The sequence below is a fragment of the Aquarana catesbeiana genome, linkage group LG05, assembly GCF_042186555.1.
Source record: "Aquarana catesbeiana isolate 2022-GZ linkage group LG05, ASM4218655v1, whole genome shotgun sequence".
NCBI classification, from domain to species: Eukaryota; Metazoa; Chordata; class Amphibia; order Anura; family Ranidae; genus Aquarana; species Aquarana catesbeiana.
Window position 1 is genome coordinate 583,976,072 of NC_133328.1, and position 22,681 is coordinate 583,998,752.

Consider the following 22,681-nt stretch of genomic DNA (forward strand, 5'->3'; position numbering starts at 1 on the left):
AAATCTCAATATTTTCCTATAAAAGTTATGCCTGCCCAGCCCCCACCTTCCTCCCATCATCAGTAATCAGCAGGGGAGTACTCAAAATAGTCTGGGGTGGAAAGTGGGGTCCCCCGGGGTTCTGTGCTGTGACCAATCCTATTTAATTTGTTCATAAACGACCTGGAGGATGGGATAAAAAGTTCAATCCCTGTATTTGCGGACTATACTAAGCTAAGCAGGGCAATAACTTCTCCGCAGGATGTGGAAACCTTGCAAGAAGATCAGGACAAATTAATGGGGTGGGCAACTACATGGCAAATGAGGTTTAATGTGGAAAAATGTAAAATAATGCATTTGGGTGGCAAAAATATGAATGCAATCTACTCACTGGGGTAAGAACCTCTGGGGGAATCTGGGATGGAAAAGGACCTGGGGGTCCTAGTAGATGATAGGCTCAGCAATGGCATGCAATGCCAAGCTGCTGCTAACAAAGCAAACAGAATATTGGCATGCATTAAAAAGGGGATCAACTCAAGACATAAAGCGGTAATTCTCCTGCTCTACAAGACTCTGGTCCGGCCTCACCTGGAGTTTGCTGTCCAGTTCTGGGCACCAGTCCTCAGGAAGGATGTACTGGAAATGGAGCGAGTACAGAGAAGGGCAACAAAGCTAATAAAGGGACTAGAGAGTATTAGCTATGAAGAAAGGTTGCAAGCACTGAACCTATACTCTCTGGAGAAGAGACGCTTCATCCCACTGACACCAGTGATGGTGCAATATTCCTTCCCCTAATGCCAAAGATGCATTGTTTACTCCCACTGATGCCAGGACAATTTCCCCTTTCAATGGCCACAGTCCAGCCTCCTTAAAGTCAGAAGGACAGTAAACTGGCCCTTTATTAATAAATTTTGGAGACCCTTGCTGTAGGTCATTGCCTTCAGTGCTTTTTGAGTCACTGAACCAGAACAAATATGCAGATCAGGAACTCTGCCTTTCCTGATCTGCACACTTAATCCAAGTCAGTCAAAAACTTTTAAAGCCAGAGAATGCAATTATTGTGAACTCAAACACCAAGAAATTTGAGCTCTGTATGTCCAGCTTAATGCTAGGTTCACCTTTGCCTTTGCCTTTGCACGGGCACAACAGCCTGTTTATTTAACTGGGCTGCTGTACCTGTAGGGAAAAAGTCCCCGACCCATTTTTCAAAACAGGGCTGTATGAAACCACATGGCAATGCATTTATCGATACGCCGGGGTGTCATTACCAATCAATGGCACCTTTTGAGCTTCTGCTAAGGAGCAGGGCGCTTTGCCTACGGGTCAGGGAACACATGCGATTAGCACACGCTCCCAGAGCGGCATATGTGTAAACCAAGCCTAGCTCACTGATTGACAGTGCCAATTAGAGGAACCTTTGCTCACATAATGAAGCTTCTCTTAGGAAACCGATGGTTTTCTGAAGGAGCTATGGTGGAAAGACCTGTCTACTGGGGGCAGGCATTGGGGCTGTGAGGTGATACCAACATTGCTGGCAAAAAAGCTCCCTAGATCCCAGGAATCAGCAGTTATTATTAACCATTTTCCATACGTTAACAACAAATCTCAAATGTTTACTTTCAAGAGAATTAAGGTAGAAGGTCATCTAAAATGACATGCTTTAGCATTTAATTTACAATTATTTATTCTTCCTGGTGTTCTTCTTTAGCTTTCTGAAATTAGCTGTGTTGTCTTTTTAGCCTAGGCTCACACTTGTGCAATCTGGACACTGCATGTGATTTGCACAGGAATTGCACTGCATTCCTGTGCACATCACATGCGATGTCTGTGTAGTGCGATTTCAGCCATGCATTTTGTATGATGGAAATTGGATTGCATGCGCACCAAAACGGTGCAGGAACCTTTTTTTTTTCCCCGCACCTGAATTGCATTGCATGGGTGTTCACAATTGCACTGCGTTTTGTGATCTTTTTCGGGGTGTCGTTATGATAACATTGACGTATATTGCAATGCAGTGTGGGAAAATGCAAATGATTCGCTGCGTTTCCCGCATTACATAAGTGTGAACCAGGGTGTGAAAATGGGATGTTATACATAGAAAGAAGATGACAGCTGCTTGTGTTTTGCATATGGTTGTTCTGAATTAAAGGGGTTGTAAAGTCAGAAGGTTTTTTTATCTTACAGTGCCATCATCCACATACAGAAACAGAATGGACAATGTCCATTAAACAGTGTGTGTTTAGTACAACTTTAAGTATACCATGCTCAGGGCCACTTGGAAGAGGTGGTCTCGGGTACAGTTCACTTGTGGTTTGGTAAAGTTTGCTTCAGTGTGAGTGCAAACCATGCCTGAGCACAGAACTCTCCATAGATCACTGAGAACAAAACTCTCCATAGATCACTGAGCACAGAAGCAGGGATCACAGGGATCACTGTGGTCTGGTTGGCAGATGTGTTGTAAGTGGGCCCGGGAACACTTGCTTATAGCACAATGTGGGTGCAGATCAGCTGGGGAGTGGGGACAATCACACTCAGGCACTGATTAGTTAAATTGTGCCCTCCCTGTGAGTGCACCCTTAATGAGAAAGCTCTAGGCACACTTTGAATAGACAATTTAACCTTAAAGTGGTTATAAAGTAAGAAGGTTTTCTATCTTAATGCATTCTACGAATTAGGACAAAAAACCTTCTGTGTGCAGCAGGGGCCCCAGCACCCCCTAATACTTACCTGAGCCCCATCTCTCTCCAGCGATGTCCACGAGTACCTCGGCCGTCCAGGACTCTGCTACTAATTGGCTGAGACACAGCAGCAGCGCCATTGGCGCCCGCTGCTGTCAATCACAGTCAGTTAGCCAGTCAGGAGAGAGAGGGGGCGGGGTTGAACCGGGGCTCTGTGTCGGAATGGACACAGGGAGCTGTGACTCAGCTCAGGTGCCCCCATAGCAAGCTGCTTGCTGTGGGGCACTCGACAGGAAAGAGGGGCCAGAAGCAGAGAAGAGCGACCCAAGAAGAGGAGGATCCGGGCTGCTCTATTCAAAACCACTGCACAGAGCAGGTAAGTATAACATGTTTGTTATTTTTAGAGAAAAAAAAATGAGACTTTACAATCACTATAAGGATGATTGCCTGGAGTGTCTCATGTCCCTATATAACCATATGTTGATATAACCATCATTAGCCAGTCTAGCCCCGAGTCGTGTCTGTGGTTACCTTTATGCCAGTCTCTGCTCAACGTTGATCTAGGCTCAACCCCGTGTCTGTGTCAGGAAATATGCTGCAATGGCAGATGGGGGGAGATGTAACACAGTACAAAGGAATCCACATATTTGTTGGAATTTTGAAGTCTAACCACGTGTGACTTTTCTATTTTTCAGAAGTTGGAGGTAAAAAGTTAAAAAGCACGATCCAACGAAGTACAGAAACTGGACTAGCAGTGGAGATGAGAAATTGGATGACGAGACAAGCAAGTCGAGAGTCTAACGATGGGAGTATGAACAGTTACAGCTCTGAGGGAAAGTAAGTCAATGGATAAATAATACATTTAGAACAAGTGTTGGCAATCGTGGATATCTGTCCAATGATGACACTTCTTTGTGGAAATTGTATTGTCAGTTTTAGCACTGTCCAGTTGTGAGTTGGTAGGGAGAGAAGTTTAGTCCCCCGCAACTTGGGATAATCCATGTGACAGAACAACATGCCTCTTGATTTTGATTGGCCTTGTGCTATCACAAGGGGGCGATAAAGTAATCACAGAGCTCTCCTTACCAGTACTGGCAGCTCAGCTGAGCACAGGAGTGAGGAAAGGTGGGTACATGCTGTTAAGGAGAGGGACATTTATTTTGCCCTGCAGGGGCATAGAAAATGCTTTGTTTTCAAGTATAGGGCGTAACAGACTATGATGCTTAACAGGAACCAATGATTTCAATATAAAGCAGGTAGTTTAAAGTAGTAAGAAAAGATACTCAAGTTGTAAAGCGCTACGTAAACTGTTGGCGCTATATAAATACTGTATAATAATAATAATAATATTCTTTCATTGACTACAACAGGAAGGTACAAGAATGTTAGATATCTGCTGTGCCTTTTTTTTTTTTGGTCCATCCCTGGTAAAGTAAAAAAAGGCTTCAACAATGCATTTTATCTATACATTGGAGGTTCATTGCAAACAATAATCACTAGAAATCACTACTCTATCTACAGTTTTAGTATTTCATTTAATACATTAAGTTGTGCGTCAATGGCATCAGTTTAACATCAGTTTTCGATGTTTCTGAAATCATTTAGAACTCATTGACAGGTGCATTTTACCTGCAGTTAACCTGCTTCTGGCCTGCTTGAAGTGAGTTTTGTATTTCTATAGACTTGTATGGATATGCAAAACAATTAAAAGCCCATTGACACATGATGTGAATATGACAACACCAGGAGCTCCATTTTAAAGATTGTACAACCTTTGTTTTTATCATTTATGAATCGCTAATGTATTTTACCTTTTACAAAATGAAAATGTGCTGTTTTCATATTTTTATGATTGATGATTTCATTTTTATATGATATCTAATATCTATTTTATATCTTTCCCAAAGTTTAATATTTCCTGGGGTCCGGTTGGGTGCTGACAGCCAATTCAGTGATTTCTTGGATGGATTAGGTCCTGCACAGCTGGTTGGACGACAGACCTTAGCAACTCCTTCAATGGGTATGTCATTGTTGTCCTTGGCAGACAATGTTGGGATTATGCTGTGCAAAATATTTTGTATGCAAAAATGTTTTTTTTTCTTTGAAATAACAGTAAAAATTAGTGCTTAATATGAAAACATCATTCTATAAATGTTGGAAATTGATTAAAAGATGACTGGATTTTTAGTTCTTTAAGACCTCATTCAGACAAGCACTTTCACCCGTGCTTTTGTGGAAGAGGCATTTTTTGGCGTCTGCCCCCAGCTGCATGTAGGCAGCCTATGGAAGGCGATACAGACACAGCAGCTGCATGTCGAAATTTGACAGGTGTGCAAGAGTGGGTGCATGGCCCCGAATGTACACTGTCTGTGTTTGGGGCCATGCAATAACTTCTGCATGTCTGTCAGATTTTGACATGTGGCTGTGTCTGTGCAGGTGCTGCATCTACATTGAATTCCATAAGCTGCCCGCACACAGCTGGAGGTGGATACAGAGCCTGTCTGAATGAGGGCTAACTGATATCCCCCTCCCTCACCAGCAGTCCCCAAAGTTTTATACTTACATGTCCTCACTCCTGCTCCATTTTCCCTATGGGGTCAGGCAGCTACCCCCTCTGTGCGTGCATCAAGAAAACCTTTTTATTTCAATAGATAGGCTATCTATCATTAAGACACATAATACACACCTGCGCTATAGGAATAAATGGGGTTGCAGCAGCGGCTTTGCTGAATGAAGGTGGTGGAGGGTAGGGAGTTAAAGCATTGTTGTCACCCTGTAACATGAAGTGCCTGAACTGGCAACGCCACCAGATATCCTTTTAATGAAAGCTGCAGATGGAAAAATATTGCAAATAGGCTGGGGCAAAATCTTGTCCAGATTACCAAAATGTTTTCATAATACAATTCAGAGGTTGTGGTCGATGTGGTGATGTCCTACACACCTTGGTGGTCCTGCCCGAATCACTGATCACCCTTCTCACTAAATACACAATATACATACACAATAGTGTATGGCCATCTTTATACAAGTACATAGGAGGGAGTGGACAGAAACACTCAGCTGTCATGCCCCGTTCACATCTTTGCGTAGCGGGAACTCGCATTCCCACAGGCGTTTTTTATTTTTAGCGGGGGTGGGGGGTGTTTTGGAGCATTTTTACTAATCACGCTGCCCTACATGCAGCACTCGTCCCAAAGAAGCTTCAGGACTTTTTTTAGAGTGGAGCTTGGTGCGTTTTTAAATGTGATTATTGGTGCAATGCATTTCTGAAATGCAAGGAAACGCAAAGCCTTATTGTTCTTGTGTTAACGCACCAATTTCACTTTCAGGCCCCATTCACATCTAATAAGATAATAATAGAATGGCGCTAAAACATTAACTCAATGATATAAAAATAATCAATAATGCTGTCCATGAGACATAATATATGTGACATGAGCAGGTAACCACAAAGTAATACAGTGCCAAAAATAAGAAAAAATATAGAATTGTTGATAAATATAAACTTATATATGACATATAGTGTAATGGCCAAAAAATAAATCAATGGGCTGCCCTTTGTGTATCAAAGGAAAAACAAGACATAAAACGTGCGCTCCTACTATACTAGATGTGAATGGGACCTGAAAGTGAAATTGGTGCGTTAACACAAGAACAATGAGGCTCCATTTACATCGGTGTGTTTCCTTGCATTTGAGAAATGCACCGCACCAATAATCACATTTAAAAACGCACAAAGCTCCACTCTAAAAAATTTCTTATGCTTCTTTGGGGCGATTGCTGCATGTAGGGCTGCCCTATGTATGATGAGTGAAAATGCTCCAAAACACCCCCCTCCCCCTCGCAAAAAAAAATGCATGTAGGAATGTGAGTTCTCGCTATGCAGAGATGTGAACAGTGTTTGACAGCTGAGTGTTTCTGTCCACTCCCTCCTATGTACTTGCATAAAGATGGACATACACTATGCAATCTAATTATATTGTGCATTTAGTGAGAAGGGTGATCACTGATTGATTGCATTTCATTAAAAAAACATGCAGCTGGGAATGGGTGGGTAGGTAGAAGGGTGGATGATGCAGGGGGTGTGCTAATGAGGTCCGCTGGTCAACTCCTTCCTTAGTCATGACCTCTAGTCTGTCCAGGAAGTTAGACATTACTTTTGGATATGTTTGGAAACATGGATGAGGACAAGTGAAGTAAGTGTATGTACTGAGGAGCCGGGCATGCGCATTGGCTCCTCACTGACGCAGCGGGCACGCGCGCCCCCTATACCCCTTAAAGCGGCCTCCGTCCAGCTACAACGATTTTCACAGGGGAGCCATTCTACCGCCGTTTGACGGCGGGCGGTCGGCTACTGGTTAAGGAACATATGAATACAATACTGGTTAATAAGAAACTGTACAGTATTCCCAATGACTTAAAAACTAAATACCTCAGAATATGCAAACCGTCTCTTACATATGCTTTTCCATCCTTGTACTATTCTAGCCTGAGTTATTTTAGTCATTTACCTTGGTGGATATGTTCCCTTCCCCGCCCACTCATCCCTCTGTGTTGTCCCTGTTCCCCAAGCTCTATTTCCATCCTCCAGCAACTTGCCCTGATTCCCCCCCCCAGGCTTTTGCCTTTTACCTTTTACCATCCACTCCCAGTTTCTACCATATTTTTCCTCTTTACACCCCCTCCCCTGCCACCCATCTCTCCTTTCCTGTACCTATGTTTTCAACCAGTGGATTAGGCCATTAAATCACAACTACAGGCCCCTAATACTAGGTTCATACTTGTGCAGGTGTTTGAGGTTATGGAAATCGCTCCTGTTCCCGCACCCACAGCCAAAACGCACAGCCCTACAGACATACGGGCTGCCATTCATTCTTAATGTCACCCCGCGCATCTTAGCACGCAGTGTGTTTGCATGTGCGGTAAATCGCATGGTACAAAAGTGCCTTGTGTTTCCCTGTTTGAAGAAGGTGCAGGAACCTTTTTTCCAACGTGTCCCACAGGTACAGCAGCCCATTCAAGTGAATGGGCTGCTGTGCCCTCGCAAACACGAGCTGCACCAAAAGCAGAGGTGTGAACCGAGCCTAAGGGGCCCCCCAGCAGTACTATCCCATAGGTCCTGAGTGTTTACCAAGGCAAATATTTGTTCATCTTTACCCGAAATAACTGTTATTTCTATCAGATGGTTTAGGCCTTGCATGGGTGTGACTGCTTTTCTCCTCTAATAACCAATACAAATGATTGTAACAGAAAAATCTGGAAATTGTCTTTTGAAATTATATAAACATTTTAAAGCTTATATGAGATTTTAATAACTGGAATTAAAGTGCAGCTCTTTACTTTTATTGTACTGTTATATTACTATATTTTTTGTGCAACTGCTGTTTTAAAGTGGAACTCCAGACAATTTTTTGACCTCCAGACAGGTTCCTTTTGCCTAGCCCTAGAGGAAGGATTTTTCTTCCTGTCCCAATGGGATGGTCGTAAAGACTGGAAGGGAGTTCCGAACTCTCCAAAGTGGACAAAGGCAGCAATAACAACACTTTCATGTATTAGGCTTTATTCAGCGGGTGTATAGACTCCTATATCTGTGCATAGGGTCATGTTTGTGCACACAGGGAATGGCAGGTATTCCATGCAGCCAGCCTGAAAGACACATCTGCTGTTCAGATCTTCCCGCACATGCCAGTGATTCGATTTGTAGAGGGATGGACGCACAGCTTTGAACGCAGATAATCTGGTGTGCACCCCTAGCATGGATGTAAACACTGCCACTGAGCAGAACACCTGTCACTACCTGGGAGCATAAACGTGACCCTCTGCATGGAGGTATAGTCTATGCGTCCGTATGACTAAGGCCTTGGAGTGTGAGTAAAACATGACAGATGTTCTAAGCCTTTCCCTCTCCTTCTAACATGATTCAAGCATTTATGGCTGGAAACACACTTTAATTTAACTGTGACTTGCAATAAAAGATCCATAAACTATGTTAGTTATTTAGTGTTTCTATTACTTTCCTATAGGGGACATTCAGATTGGAATGATGGATAAGAAGGGACAGTTGGAGGTGGAAATTATACGAGCGCGTGGGCTTGTAGTAAAACCAGGGTCCAAGACACTGCCAGGTGAGATGTCATTATAAATTTCATATACTTCCCAACCTTTCTGCTTATATTAGCTGAAACAGGTACAAAATTGTGCATAAATTTGCCTATGGAAGTAAATGGAAAAGAAAGTTTATGGGTTTGTTTGCGCCAAACATTTAGGGGTATTGATAACCAGTGTGGCTATGTAGCCCTGATTTGTGGAAAGGTCATGTAGGCATGTACCTGGAATGAGAACATTTAATGATGAAGCGGGCTGCCTCTTGTTTCATTACCTTATTATATATAGTGTATTCTAATAACAGGGAATAAATATGATAATACTGTTTAATTTCATGTAAAGCACCAGCAATGGTGTTGACACAAATAAATAAATGGTAGGCAGTGTTGCCCTTTTAAAATATGCTCCATTCAAGTCGGAGCCATCGGGTCAACAGCCTCATGTAATGTCTTGCACAGCACCATCAATGGTTTTACAATGGTTTTTACAGTTTCCTGCAATGGATTGTGAGTTTTGTTTTAAGAAGTACCAGCAATATCACATCATTAAAAGAATACATAAAACTATTGGCTATTTTAAGTCTGGATTCATAGTTTTTTCATTTCTGCAAGAATATTTAGGAAGACATTAACCCCAGTGTTATTGCCTTCCTTTATAGTGTATCTCTGGCCAGGCTATGAACATTCAAATATTTAGAAGTTTATAAGAAGCAGTAAGGCTCATTTCAGATGGGCAGCCAAGGGGCAGTAAAAACAGGTGGTTGATCCTCGTTTTTGGCGCCTTCCCCTTCGACTACCCACCTACAAGCAGAAAGGTGCTGCGGTGCTCTGCATTGCAGTACAGTGCAACAATTTACTGCTACATGCAGAGGTTGACAGGTGGCACTGTCTAGCAAATTCTTCTAGTGAGTGAATGGGGCTGTGCCACAACTGTAAGCCAAACACCAAAGATCACTTTTCAGAAGGGTGGTAAACACTACTGCTAGTGTGAAATCCATACTGTACTGGGCATAAATGCACATTAAAACAAGCCCCCTCTGACCTCTGTAGCTGTGGGCACTATGAAATAGTTAATCTTCAAATTACATAGTAAAAGCACTTTCAGTTTTTCTTCTCAGCTCAGTAGTAAGAGCTTTGGGAAGGGAGAGCAGGGTAAGCTAACCTGCTGACTTTAAACTCTTTAGTGCATCTTCTGTGAACTTTGAGGATTAATTGCTTCACAGTTTCTGCAGCTAGTGAGGTCAGCCTGTGCTTGTTTTCAAGTTCATTTCCTGTTTGTTTAGAATATATCAATAAATGAATCTCCATAGCCTGGTCACAGATTGACTTTAAACTAATTGGACCTTCTGACCTTCAAGAGCAGTGGTTTTAAACATTTGTGTGGCCAAATGCTTTAAAAAAGCTTCTATGCCCCAACATTATGTTGGTGGTCAGTAGGCTGCCTTCATTCAGTGGGTCCCCTTACACTGGTGGATAGCGCTCAGTGCATCCCCTTAGTTGGTGACTGGTGGTCAGTGTGCTCCCTAAACTGGTGGTCAGTAGTCAGTGTGCCCCCTTACACTGGTGGTTGGCAGTCAGTGTGCCCCCTTACACTGGTGGTTGGCAGTCAGTGTGCCCCCTTACACTGGTGGTTGGCAGTCAGTGTGCCCCCATATACTGGAGGTCAGTGAATCCCCTTACACTTGGTATCAGCGCTCAGTGTGTACCTTTACACAGGTGGTCGGTGTGTCCCCTTAGATGGGCAGTCGTTGTGCCCCCTCACTTGGATGATCAGTGTGCTCGTTTACACTGGCAGTGTGTCTCCTTACACTGGTAGTCTGTGTGTCCCCATACACGAACGATCGGTGTGTCCCCTTTACATTGTGATTAATGTGTCCCCTTACATTGTGGTGATTGAATCTCCTTACATTGTGTTCACTGAGCACACTTACATTGGTAAACTTACATTGGAACATCGGTACCCTTACATCAGTGGTCAGTGTGTCCCTTGTCATTGGTGGTCAGTGTGCGTCCTTACATAGTGGTCATTGTGTCCCTCCTTATACTCTTGGACTTGGGGCACCATGAAGCATCAGAGGCTTGGAGTGTGCAGTACCCCCTCCTACTCCATGGGCAACTTGTCTCTCCTGTCTTGACTGCCCCCCACCCCGCTGAGCCATGGCTTGTTAGCTAGAGATGTCACAGTCTTTGCAGGGCCAGGCTGCTTGCTTACAAACTCTGTGCTTACTTTGTAGGGCTGCCACTGTTCCATGTAGCAATCTCTAAGGTTGGCACCACACAAACAAACAGCACAGTGCTTCAGAAAGTGACAGCTGTGTAACATACTTTCAAGGACTGGCAGAAAGAAGGTTGCGGCCTGGCACTGGGCCACTTCTCCGCTGTTGAGAAATAGTGTTCTAGAGCAGTGGTTCTCAACCCTGTCCTCAAGTACCCCCAACAGGCCATGTTTTCAAGTTTTCCTTTATCTTGCACAGGTGCTTTAAATCAGAGCCAATGGCTTGGTATTTTGGACAACTATTTTATCTAAGAGAAATTCCCAAAACATGGCCTGTTGGGGGTACTTGAGGACAGGGTTGAGAACCACTGTTCTAGAGAACCTGAAGCTGAGTTATGAGATTCTTTACATAATCACTATCTAAAGTTGGCCATAGACCTGGAATGAACATCTACCAATATGTCCATTTTAGCTATATGGGGCAACTATTTCATGGCTATAGTATCACTAGACAACCCCAGATTACCTCTCTGAAGAAGGGAAAGATTAATAAATTGAATTCTGCCGCTGTATTGTTGCTCCTGAGATAAATCAGCAATGGAGTTACCAGTCTGCATAATTTTTCTGCTGTTCTCTCATCAAGAATTGTACAGCTGACAGTGCAACTTGCAGAGAGTCCTGCTTCTGTCTATGAGCACATAAAAGAAAACCTTTACCGAGGCTTGGCTATTCAAACTGAGTATGATAAACCAATGCATTAGCAGGTTATACTCTCTATAAAAATATTACTGTACAAATAGTAAAGGAAGTCGAGTCTTGACAAAGCACAAATGGATGTAAAACATAAGTAGACCATACCATTGTCTCACCTTCCTTTACCATGTAAATATGTGAGTACAATAATGTTTTCATGGAGAGTGTATTGCATGTCTTGCATTTTATATTGTATATTGGATTAAATAAAGAGAAAATGTGTCCCAAAACATTACCTTAGTTCTGTAAATTGTTGGTATTAGCACCATCCAATTATTTGTGAAGCGCTAAGTCTGAGTGAGCACCACATTACATTTTGTTTTGTTTTTTTTGGTAATAAGCAGATTCACCTTTGGTGAAAACCACAAAACACACAGTTGATCCAAAAATATAGACAACTGAAATTATAGGTATGCCTCTTATAATTTGAAGCTTATCTGTGGAGCATGACAAGTTGATGATGTTAAGTTGTTTGTCGTTGCCTAATGCTAACCATATGTTTGTTTCCCCTATTGCAGCACCGTACGTAAAGGTGTATCTATTAGAGAATGGAGTTTGCATAGCCAAAAAGAAAACAAAAGTAGCAAGAAAAACACTGGAGCCTTTATACCAGCAACTGTTATCTTTTGAAGAATCACCCCAAGGAAAGGTCTTACAGGTAAAAAAAGAATTAAATAAAATATAAAGTATTGGTAGTCCATGAAGTTCTCCTGACCAAAAGGGCAAATCATAGTTTACATGTATACATAACCACTGGACCACAGAGGGAACCAGAAGCCTTTAGCAAAGTCTCTGCGACAGGTTTACAGACCTGCGCATCCGTATTCCTGGGCAGCCAAGTGCAACAGGTTTGCAAAGCTCAAAGACAGACCTATTGCTGATAATAAAACACATTTTCCCTCTAAGCAGTTGCATAATTAGGAAATGGTCAGGATTGGGTTTTATTCAGTGGTAAGTGCAGAATTTAAAGAGCCAGAGGAGGAATTTATGAATCAAGCTGTCTCTCTGTGCTTCTCACTGCTCCTGTTTAGCATTGCTTTGCCTTGTTGCAGGATTTATAAATGTCCCCAATGTGCCTTCCTGGGGGGACAGAATTTGCATTTCAAGGTGAAGCACAAAGTTAGATGGGAAGTGATACATGTTTTGAATTTGTGAGTTATCGTCACCATATACAGACTGGCCAAACAGATTGACTTTGATTTGCACAGTTTTTTCTATCTTCAAAGGATAGGTTCACTTTAAAAAAAAAAAAAAGAATTCTAATTTTTTTTGCAGGTAAAAAAATATGCATTTACTATTTTTTTAAGAGTCTGGAAAGCATTGTACCAGCGATCAGTAGATCGCTGATGCCATGCAGGTCTCCTGCAGACTGTCAGTGTGAGCTGTGTGCCCGTTCCTCGTACATTGTACATCATACCTCGTACGGCCAGACAGTTTCACACTGACAGGAAGACTCAATGAACTACCACGGCGCTCAACAGCGCCGTGGTAGTTCAAAACTACAAGCCGACATCCTCAAAGGATATCGGTACTTGTAGTTCATTCATTCACATAACTCTGTGAATGAATGGTGCGGCCGTGTGGTCGAAACCCCAGACAGCTGTGCTCTTTTCAAAAAGTGACAGCTGGTACAGGGAACTTCTCCCCTGTCACAGGGAGAGAGGGCAACGGGGAGCAGCTACAGCAGTGGGGAACGGGTGGAACATGTAACGTTCTCCGTGGTGAACTTATCCTTTAAAGATTCATTTCTTCTCTCTTTAATAATAGAAGTGCATGTCCAGCCAAAACCTTTTTTAGTTTTGGATAGAGTGGGGAAGGATTACAAGCCCTGTCAAATTTTTACAGCTCACCATGGTCTGTTGGAAGTGAGACTGAAATCCCCAACAGCAACACAGGCCGAAAAAAAAAGCTTGTTTCTCAAGAGACTAGAGGAAGGTTCAAACAGTTTATCATTTCTGTCTGTGCCCCATTGCAGATTTCCCTTCACTGAGGGGAAATCTCTCTAACGGATTCCCAGAGAGTAGTAAAAAACTAACAAGGGTTAAATGGGCTTGTGTTGACAGGTTTTTGATTCGATGGGTAAATGCAGCTTGCTTCTGATACCAATTTTAGATGCATCTGAGATCCTTCACTGTTCATTGACAAGTGTATGTGACCTAAATTTGACAGCTTTCTGACCTACATTAAGCTGCTTTTGCATTCCCATAGACTTGTATGGGGAGAGAAGCAAATTTGAGGCAACAAAAGCTAGTCAACAGAAAGCCTAATCCTTCCCCAATGCATACACTCTAAGCATTGTAATGAAGTCCTAGACTCTCTACAGAGCAGCCCAGCCCCTTAGCTTCAGAATGGCCTACTACTGAATAAATGCCTCCTCCATAACTTATTGCTCAGTAAACCGCTTGGCTGTGCAAAACAGGAATTAACCAGTCACTATACAAAAACTGGTTGCAGTAGCAAGTGTGCTGGGAAGATTTTGACAGGTTGGGGACATTTAATGGAGCCCAAACCAGTAATTTAAGAGAAATCAGATGCAGGTTGTTCCAGTTCTAAACATGCATGCACTGCTTTAATAAAGACCTATATGGCTTCTTTAAGCCTAGGAGTAATGTCCGCACATTGAGCCTCATAAGGCACACACTCATCCAGAAGGAGAGTAATCTTCATCACCCTCAGCTAAGTGTACAGATGCAGCTGCAAGCATATCTGAGACTCAGGAGAAGAAGGCAAAGCTGTACACTCATGTCTGCTGTGTTCTGAGTCAGCTATTTTGGCAAAAATGTTGTGCAAAAAATCTGACATAGTAGACATTCTTGGGAAAGCTAAGGTAGACACCAAGGAGCATGTGGCATGGGACAACTGTCCAGGCAGTCTGCATCATGTCCATGGAGAGGGACACTGTATACCACCCTAGAGCTGTAAGTGGATTAGGAGTTGGGAAGGTCTATAGGACTGCTACCTCTGTGCTTATGATCTAACATACTTACAGTGTAGTATGTAGTGTGAAAGTTTCCATAGGGATACACAGAAACCAGCTACAGGAGGAGGGGAGGCTACATATCCATCTGTGACTAGGGCAGCATCAAGGGGAGTCCATGAAAGACCTTTGCAAATGAGTGCCATTGCAGTGAAAGAGGGAGAGGCAGTGTGACTGCAAGTATGCGACACAGCAGTAGGCGACGTGGCACATAGTCAAATATACACTTATGACACGAGGGGGAGTAATAACAGACGCATTCAAAAAGTGGCACAGCGCCTGTTCCTTCCAAGTGCCTGCAATGCAGAAGGTGTCACGGCACAGAGCTCTGGAGCATTAACCCCTTATGAGGAGATAGCTGAAGACACAATAAATGCAGTTAACACAAGACAGCCTTCATAAAGCACAAAGCCATTGTGACTTCCTACAGCAGTGGTCAGAAAACTGCACTGCAGCCCCAAACTCCAAAACCAGTACTGAAGAGTGCCAGTGCAGGACCCAGGGAGACAAAACCTATTTCAGACAGTCTAAGCTCCTGTGGTGGCCATACTCACTAGGGGATCTTCAGGATTACCCCAGTAGGTATATCATGGCCATGGACCTGTACAGTGTTCTGCAGTTGACTAACAAAGTGGGGTTGATTTATCAAAGGCAAATAAACTGCTTACTTTGCAAAGTGCAGTTACAGTCTGCAAGTGCAGTTGCTCCAGAGTTTAGTATAAAAAGTAAAGATTCACTTTTCAAAGAATACCCATTCACATGCAAGGGAAAAAAACTGCATTTTTTTCTTGCACATGATTGGATGATGGAAGTCAGCAGAGCTTCTGCTTATTTATTACGTTTTGGAGCAACTGCACTCGCAAAATGCAACTGCACTTTGCAAAATGCACAATCTATTTGCCTTTAGTAAATCAACCCCCGTGTGTCTGGTAAGTGCGACTAGCAGAGCCCAGTGTTCAAAGGTCACTTTACAGGCCTGCTACACATCTTGACATGGCAGGGTTGGCATACGGCTTCCAAAGCAGTGCCGAGGGTCAGCTGATCCTGAAACTGTAAGAGCTCTCTTGGCTCTTTAGTTAACCAAGAATCTTGATTGTAGAAAATATGGGATTGATTTGCTAAAACTGGAAAGTGCAAAATCTGGTGCAGCTGTGCATGGTAGGCAATCAGCTTCTAACTTCAGTTTGTTCAATTAAGCTTTGACATGAAAAAACTGGAAGCTGATTGGCAGCCTTCCTTCTACCGTGTGTCCCTTAATGAGCAATTAAGAAACAAAGTTTCAAATATATGTAAAGCCTTAAAACACAATTTTAATCTACTTCTGGATAGCAATAATTATATTTTCACAAACATAGTTATTTTACAGAAAAACTCCTTCAGCTTACATAAGGGTTGGGAGGGTCATGGGGGGCTATGCTGTATATTACAGAATATTGGTTATTTTTTCCTGTATGATATTTAGCATTGCCTGTAAAATCAGATGTGCGCAAGCCTTGGGCCAATTTTAAGATTAGATAGCTAAGGCAATGTGGGCAAATCCACTATGGACCAGTGGACTATGGATGAATTAATTTAAACTGAAAAAAGATGAATGGAAGTGAAGTTAATAGCAATTGCTGTCAATCAAGCTTACCTTTCGTTTTTCTAAAAAAAAAAAAAAAAAACCAAAAAACAGGAATTCCAATTGGTAGATATGGGGAATGATTTTCTTCTCTCCAGTTTAGTCACCATTATAGGTCTTTGTGGTCTATTTGGAAAGCTTTTCAGACAACGTTTTCCAAAGATTTTTATATTTTTCCAATTGAATCCAATTAGAAGAAAGGGAGAAAGCAGTGTGAATCTTATGTAAAAACCTTTATAAATACACCCCTGTGTTGGATAGAGCTTATGTTGAGATCTAGAATAGGTACATTTTTTAAAGTTTTAATCAGATTGTTCAATTAATTTCCTCTTTTTTTATATATCTACAGATAATTGTGTGGGGTGACTATGGACGTATGGATCACAAATCTTTTATGGGTGTGGCACAGATACTTTTAGATGAACTGGACCTTTCCAATATGGTGATTGGATGGTTTAAACTATTTCCCCCTTCCTCTCTAGTAGACCCAACATTGGCTCCTTTAACCAGGAGAGCTTCTCAGTCTTCTCTTGAAAGTTCCACAGGACCTTCTTATTCTAGGTCATAGCACCTGTAAAAAAAACAGTTGTCTCTGCAACCAGCGTTTCAAAAATAAACAACGACAAAATCACAAAATTACGAAATACGACAGGTCGCGCACCCTGGTAAACACTGCATGCTTAATTTTGTGTCTTCTGAGCCTGTTGCTAGGGATACTGGGCGATCCTGCGCTCTCATCGGAAGTTGCACACATTGTGCGCTATAGAAGGCTCTCAGGTGATGGAGGGGAGCTAGCTGAATGCATTGAAGACCAGTGAAGCTCAGTTCTAGTTGAGTCTGAAGCCATGGATTATTGACACTAACAAAAGAAATATTTCACGCGACGAAAGTCATCTTCAGTGACATATCACGTTGTTGCAACATTTTCTTTTTTATATTTGCCCCCAAAGATTGGAAATGCCTACGAAGGAGCCCTGAGTAAGGAGATCGATAAAGTATGGGGTACTGCAAGGAGAATGAAATCCGATGGAACGCCAGTGTTATTAAGAATGATTATAGAAGGTCACACATGCCCATAGATTGAAGCAAAGTTGGCTTAGCAGTAGCATTAACGGAGTCCACTATTTGACGAATTTCACCAGGGAAGAATTTTTCTGTGATTATCCAGTACTTCAGAGACAAAAAAATAGTTTTTTGTTTTGCATGAACATGGATCTAAGTGAACACTAAAATAATTTTCTTTGGCCTGCAACTTGCAAAAAATATGAAACAAAATAACAAAAAGATACAGCCATTTTCAACAATTTATATTCTTTTTAAGAAAAAAAATTTCACTAGTGCATGGTTTAAAAAAAAAGGGGGGGGGGAGCGAATGCAACGGCGTGAAACAAAGACAAACCACGTTTATCATTCTAAACCAATCATGGTCTGTGTTTTTGCAGGCATATGTTAAAATAAAATTTCTTTCTAGCAAATATTTAAAATTCTCTTTATGTGACAAAAAATGTAACATATATGATTTATTTAAATGTTAAAAGGTACAAACCTTGTAGAGTTGAACATGTACATGTCCACCATTTCTTCTTTCCTAGGTCCCTGTTTTTTGCATTGTGTCCCACGATCTTCCCAAACCTCTTTTCTGATGCCATTCTTTCAGGTTGGTTGATGGCACACCACCTTACCCTGTGTGCCTTGATTGCTTCTCTGTCCCCTTGTTTGGAAACTTTTTGCAGATTTTTTTCCTGCATTCTTGAAATGTTTGACAAAATTCCTTGTTTGACCTGCCAGATACAGTGGAGGTCATCCTCTTGATGTCCATTGCATAGCAACCTTTCTTGAAAATCAAGCATGTTGAAAAGAATTTTGCAACATGGCTTGAGAATACCTAAGGTAATTCAGCATGTATTTGATATAAGAGATATTTGAACTTTTTTGCAATATCTTGTACAGTGCATGGTAACAATTTTTTTCACCATCAAATTGAGTCTTAAAGGAAATAAAATTATTTAACTAAGTGGCCATTGTCCATCTTCGTACATTCTCAGTGCCCAGCATTGTTGAACTCGAGAGTTCAGTGGAAAGTCCTCTCTTTGAACAAAAGAATATCCACTATTTTTCAATTAAGGTATGTCCTTTTTGCACTTTGTCAGAGTTGTGTATCATACAAGCAACGTTTTTACTTGATCTTTTATTTTCGATGCTACAAAGGTCAAAATTTTCAAAGTTGCTTTGTTATGAACAGCAGTTCACTCAGTGTCATGGCTGACCACACTTGCTGATTTTTTTCTGGCCGATGGCATGCTTCTTTCAATGAACTGTTATGTTATGGTGAAGTAGTTCTAACACCGGGCTCTAGCTGCCATATTTGTGGTCCTGTAACTTTTTAGGAACACAACCGTTGAGCTCTGTGGGACCTTAATGTTCACCCCCCCCCCAACTTCCCAAGGTAAAACCAAAAATATCTGTTTGGGTGTGTTGCCGATTTGCATCTTGAAATTTGAAGGCTCCAATATTATTTATCATAGTGTACTGGTTCAGATAGATGAATTGTGACATTGCCTTTATTTTTTTACTTTCTTTATCTTCCAAATCAGTCTTGAAGTCAACCTGCAGCCAGGCTACGGACCTTGAAGTGTTTACATATTCTTAACAAGTAAAAATCAAATATTAGAGCAAGCTCTCTGTAGCTTAAAGTACTGTGGAGCAATTCATCCTCAAGCTTCAGGATTCATGTACACTGGTTATTTTTGGCGCTGCTCTTAGGGGTGTCTAACTTTTTTTATGCCTCTAAACGCCCCAGCATATTAGCCTATGTGTCCATGCACACATAGATGTTTAGAGGCAGGGGCGTTTAGAGGCAGAGAAGAAATCCACTGCCATTGTTTCCAGGTGCAGCGGCCATTTGGCAGAAAAAACACTTGACACGTGTTACCACATTTAAAGACGCACTAATGCTAGGCGCATTTAGCGCTTGAGCGTTACTTCATTTCAGTGACTAAACAATATTTTATTCTGGCCAATGAAATGACTTAAAGTGTTTGTAAACCCCATTCATGAAATTTGACCTAAGCACATATATCTGTAGTGTTTACTCATCTCTCTCCAAAGCTCTAAGTGCCGTGTCTTTCTGCTGCTCCGTTCCTCTGTTATGAAAATTTGTGTCAGGGAGGGAGCTTGGTGGGACATTAGCAGGGAGCTTGTCAATGCATAATACAGCTCTGCATGTTCATTCCTCTGCCTATGTGGAGGGGGGGGGGGGTGTGCCTTTCCTCTAATCAGCTCACACATAGTGTATGCCCAGACTCCTCGCCCACTGCTGGAAGAGGTAGAAAGATTTTTAACACAATCTGCACTTTCTAAAGAGTATAAAACAATGAAGACAGCAGATATACATGTAAAACTTATGTATGGAGATTTGTTTAATCTCTGTGTATCATCTGAGGCTGTTCACTTCACTGGGTATATGTGAGGGTTTACATCCACTTTAACTCTCAAGCACTTGATGCTCCAAAGCACCGCTGCCAGGAGGAAAGGCGTCTAGGAGAAATAGCAAAGACATCCTGTGTCCATGAGGCTTAAGAACAGAGACTCTGAAGTCGGGTTGCAATCCCTTTCTGAGCAGCTTAGAGCCCTTTCTGTTTACTTACATTAGTAGGCTGGTAAGCTGCCAAGTTTCTGCTGCCAGAGAAATGAGCCCATTTTTAATGCCCCCACTCTGACCTATGAGGATGAATTTCTCCACAATGCCTGCAACTACAGAAGTCAGTAAGGGCATGTTTTAAAGCTCATTTATTGCTTGTCCAGAATATGTAAATATATGAATGCCCAAAGCCTGGCCACAGGTTCACTTTACAGTACCCATAGACATTATTTAGTCATTACTCCTAAAAAATGTGCAGCCATATCCTGTGAGCATTTGATTATCTGTACATGAGTGACGAAGAACTCTCCAAAATTGCCAACACAGTCAGTACTCTTTTTCTTAGTTGATCATGTCCCAAAGCTGTTTTTTTTTAGCCTTTCGTACCCTACACTTTACCTAAACCTGTTGAAAGTGAAAGGGCCATTGACTCTGTATCTAATGTCTCTATGTGTATCTTTATAACTCTTGACTCTCTAGTTGGTGTGAAGTTACAATTTTCTGAATGTTCCAGAAGCAGGCTAGATTTTGTAGTTCCACAACAGCTGGGTTAGTCTTTCTTCCAAAAATGAACAATAAATTAAAATATAAACATGCAATTTATGTGCATGGGCTGTTAATTGTTATATATAAAAGTATACTTACATGTAAGTTTTTGCTCATGTACACAAATGTTAACAGGCATATTTATACATGTGTTTAGATGGATATACACATCATTCAGCACATCTATAGACATTATGGAGAATTTTATTTTATAAATAGCAGGTCATGAAAATATTATCACTATACTTTAATCCCCTCTAAATCAAATTGGGTAAAAAATGTACCTTTGGGCAAAAAAAAAAAAAATTTTAAAAAATGTAATTGCCTTTTAATTTATGTTATTGTCTTTCCATGAGGTAGATAGATTATCCTTTTTTGTTACCTATAAAGCTGTTTATCAAAGTAATTTTAGATGGTTGTGAACCAGCAAAACAAAAAAGTATATAAAATATATATATATATATATATATATATATATATATATATATATATATATATATATACATATATATATGTATACAAAATACCATCTACAGTATCATCATGTCATAAATGAAAGTAAATTGATGTATTGAAAATGCAGTGTAATATGTTATTTTCTGAAAAAACAAACAAAAATAAATCCCAAGATGCATTTTTTCTTTCTAATTTTTATAGGGAGAACAAGACCGTATATAAGATTTGTACATAAATATCATTATGCAGTATTTATTTTAAAGATGAAAAAATTGATGTATTTTTTTTTTTATTTCACATGATGTCTGCAGCTGAGCTCATGGTATAGTCATGTTACTCGCGCTATACCTGGGACGTCTGCAGTCTTGTACATAGTACGTTTAAAGAAAAAAAAAATTTAAAAAAAGCAAGAGAAATTTACAGTTGGGTAATATGGCAGATTAGCCCTGCAATGAGCACCAACTAATGTAAAGCATATTAATTACGGTGGTGGTATTTAAGACTTTCAATAAAACATTTTCTTTACACATTTGGAATTTGATGTATTTTTTCTATAGTCATAGTTTTTTTTTATCCTAATGTGATAGCTGTGGATTGATTGTGAGCGAGGCATGTAACTTTAAGGGAAAGCAGCATGAGAAAAATATGCCATTGCTGACCTTCATGCCATTTGGCTGTCTGGCATGCTAACCTCCTGGCTTAAGTATGTTTCAGACACAAGTATGCTTCACACTTGTTTTGGGTCAATGACTCAGGAAGTATGGAGCTAAGAGGATCAGCATGTCAACTAACATTTTCAAACCAAGCTCTGCAATGGCAGCCTCTATATTTCTTTCATCACGGGTTTGTTTTAAAGCCAAATTTAACTCTTAGGTTAATACACTCCAGGTGCAACAAAACAAAAAATGTATTAAGTATTATCTACCTAATGCCAAATCGCGTACATGTACGTCATTTGGCTTTAAGTGGTAGTACTGGGCCTGCATCTACCATTGGCTGACTTTTATGTAAAAGCCATCCTAGTGGCTGCTTAGCCGCTGGATTGCTTTTATAGGCGGCGGTAGGGGTCGAAACACCCAACCCCCCTGCTGCCCGCTGGTGCCTCTGTGGGAGCTCCGATCCCGGCGGCGAGCCCGGAATGAAATCCGATGATTCCCCTGGCTTACCACAGAGATCATGAAGGACTAGTAGGTCCCCCATGATCTCTGTGGTACAGGAAGCAATCTAAATTCTGGCATTTCTGGTTTCCCGGATGTAAACAGCCATTTTTCAAATGGACAAAGCATCTGAACACACCCATCTTGGTGTGATCAGATACTTTTTGGGGCAGAGGAGAGAGAGGTCTGGGATCTAAAAGACCCCATATCTCTCTATAAAGAGTACCTGTCACTGCCTATTGCTGTTACAAGGAATGTTTACATTCCTTGTAACAGCAATAAAACTAATTTAAAAAAATGATAAAAAAAAAGAAAAACTTAAAGCGCCCCGTGCTCATGCACAAAGGCATGAATGCACACGTTGTTCCTGCATGCATACGTAAACAGTGATCGAACCACACATGTGAGGTATTGCCATGAACGTTAGCGTTAGTGGACTAGTTCTAGCTCCAGACCTCCTCTGTAACTGTAAACTGGTAACCTGTAAAGGCTTTTAAAGCGTCACCTATGGCGACGTAGTTTGTCACCATTCCACAAGTGTGACATGTTAGGTAT

General features: G+C 41.3%; 1 protein-coding gene across 50 annotated transcripts in view; it reads left to right on the top strand.

Moving 5' to 3' along the window:
* The window catches only part of RIMS2 (regulating synaptic membrane exocytosis 2), a 911,223-nt gene extending 890,196 nt beyond the window's left edge, over positions 1 to 21,027 (top strand). For all 50 annotated transcript variants that reach the window (XM_073632100.1, XM_073632110.1, XM_073632087.1 and 47 more), the window contains 5 exons: positions 3,353 to 3,494; positions 4,565 to 4,677; positions 8,681 to 8,782; positions 12,248 to 12,387; positions 16,677 to 21,027. In XM_073632100.1, coding sequence (XP_073488201.1) covers positions 3,353 to 3,494; positions 4,565 to 4,677; positions 8,681 to 8,782; positions 12,248 to 12,387; positions 16,677 to 16,895 — 716 coding nt within the window. In that variant the 3' untranslated portion in view covers positions 16,896 to 21,027. The remainder of the gene's footprint in view (positions 1 to 3,352; positions 3,495 to 4,564; positions 4,678 to 8,680; positions 8,783 to 12,247; positions 12,388 to 16,676) is intronic.
* The last annotated feature ends 1,654 nt before the right edge of the window (positions 21,028 to 22,681 follow it).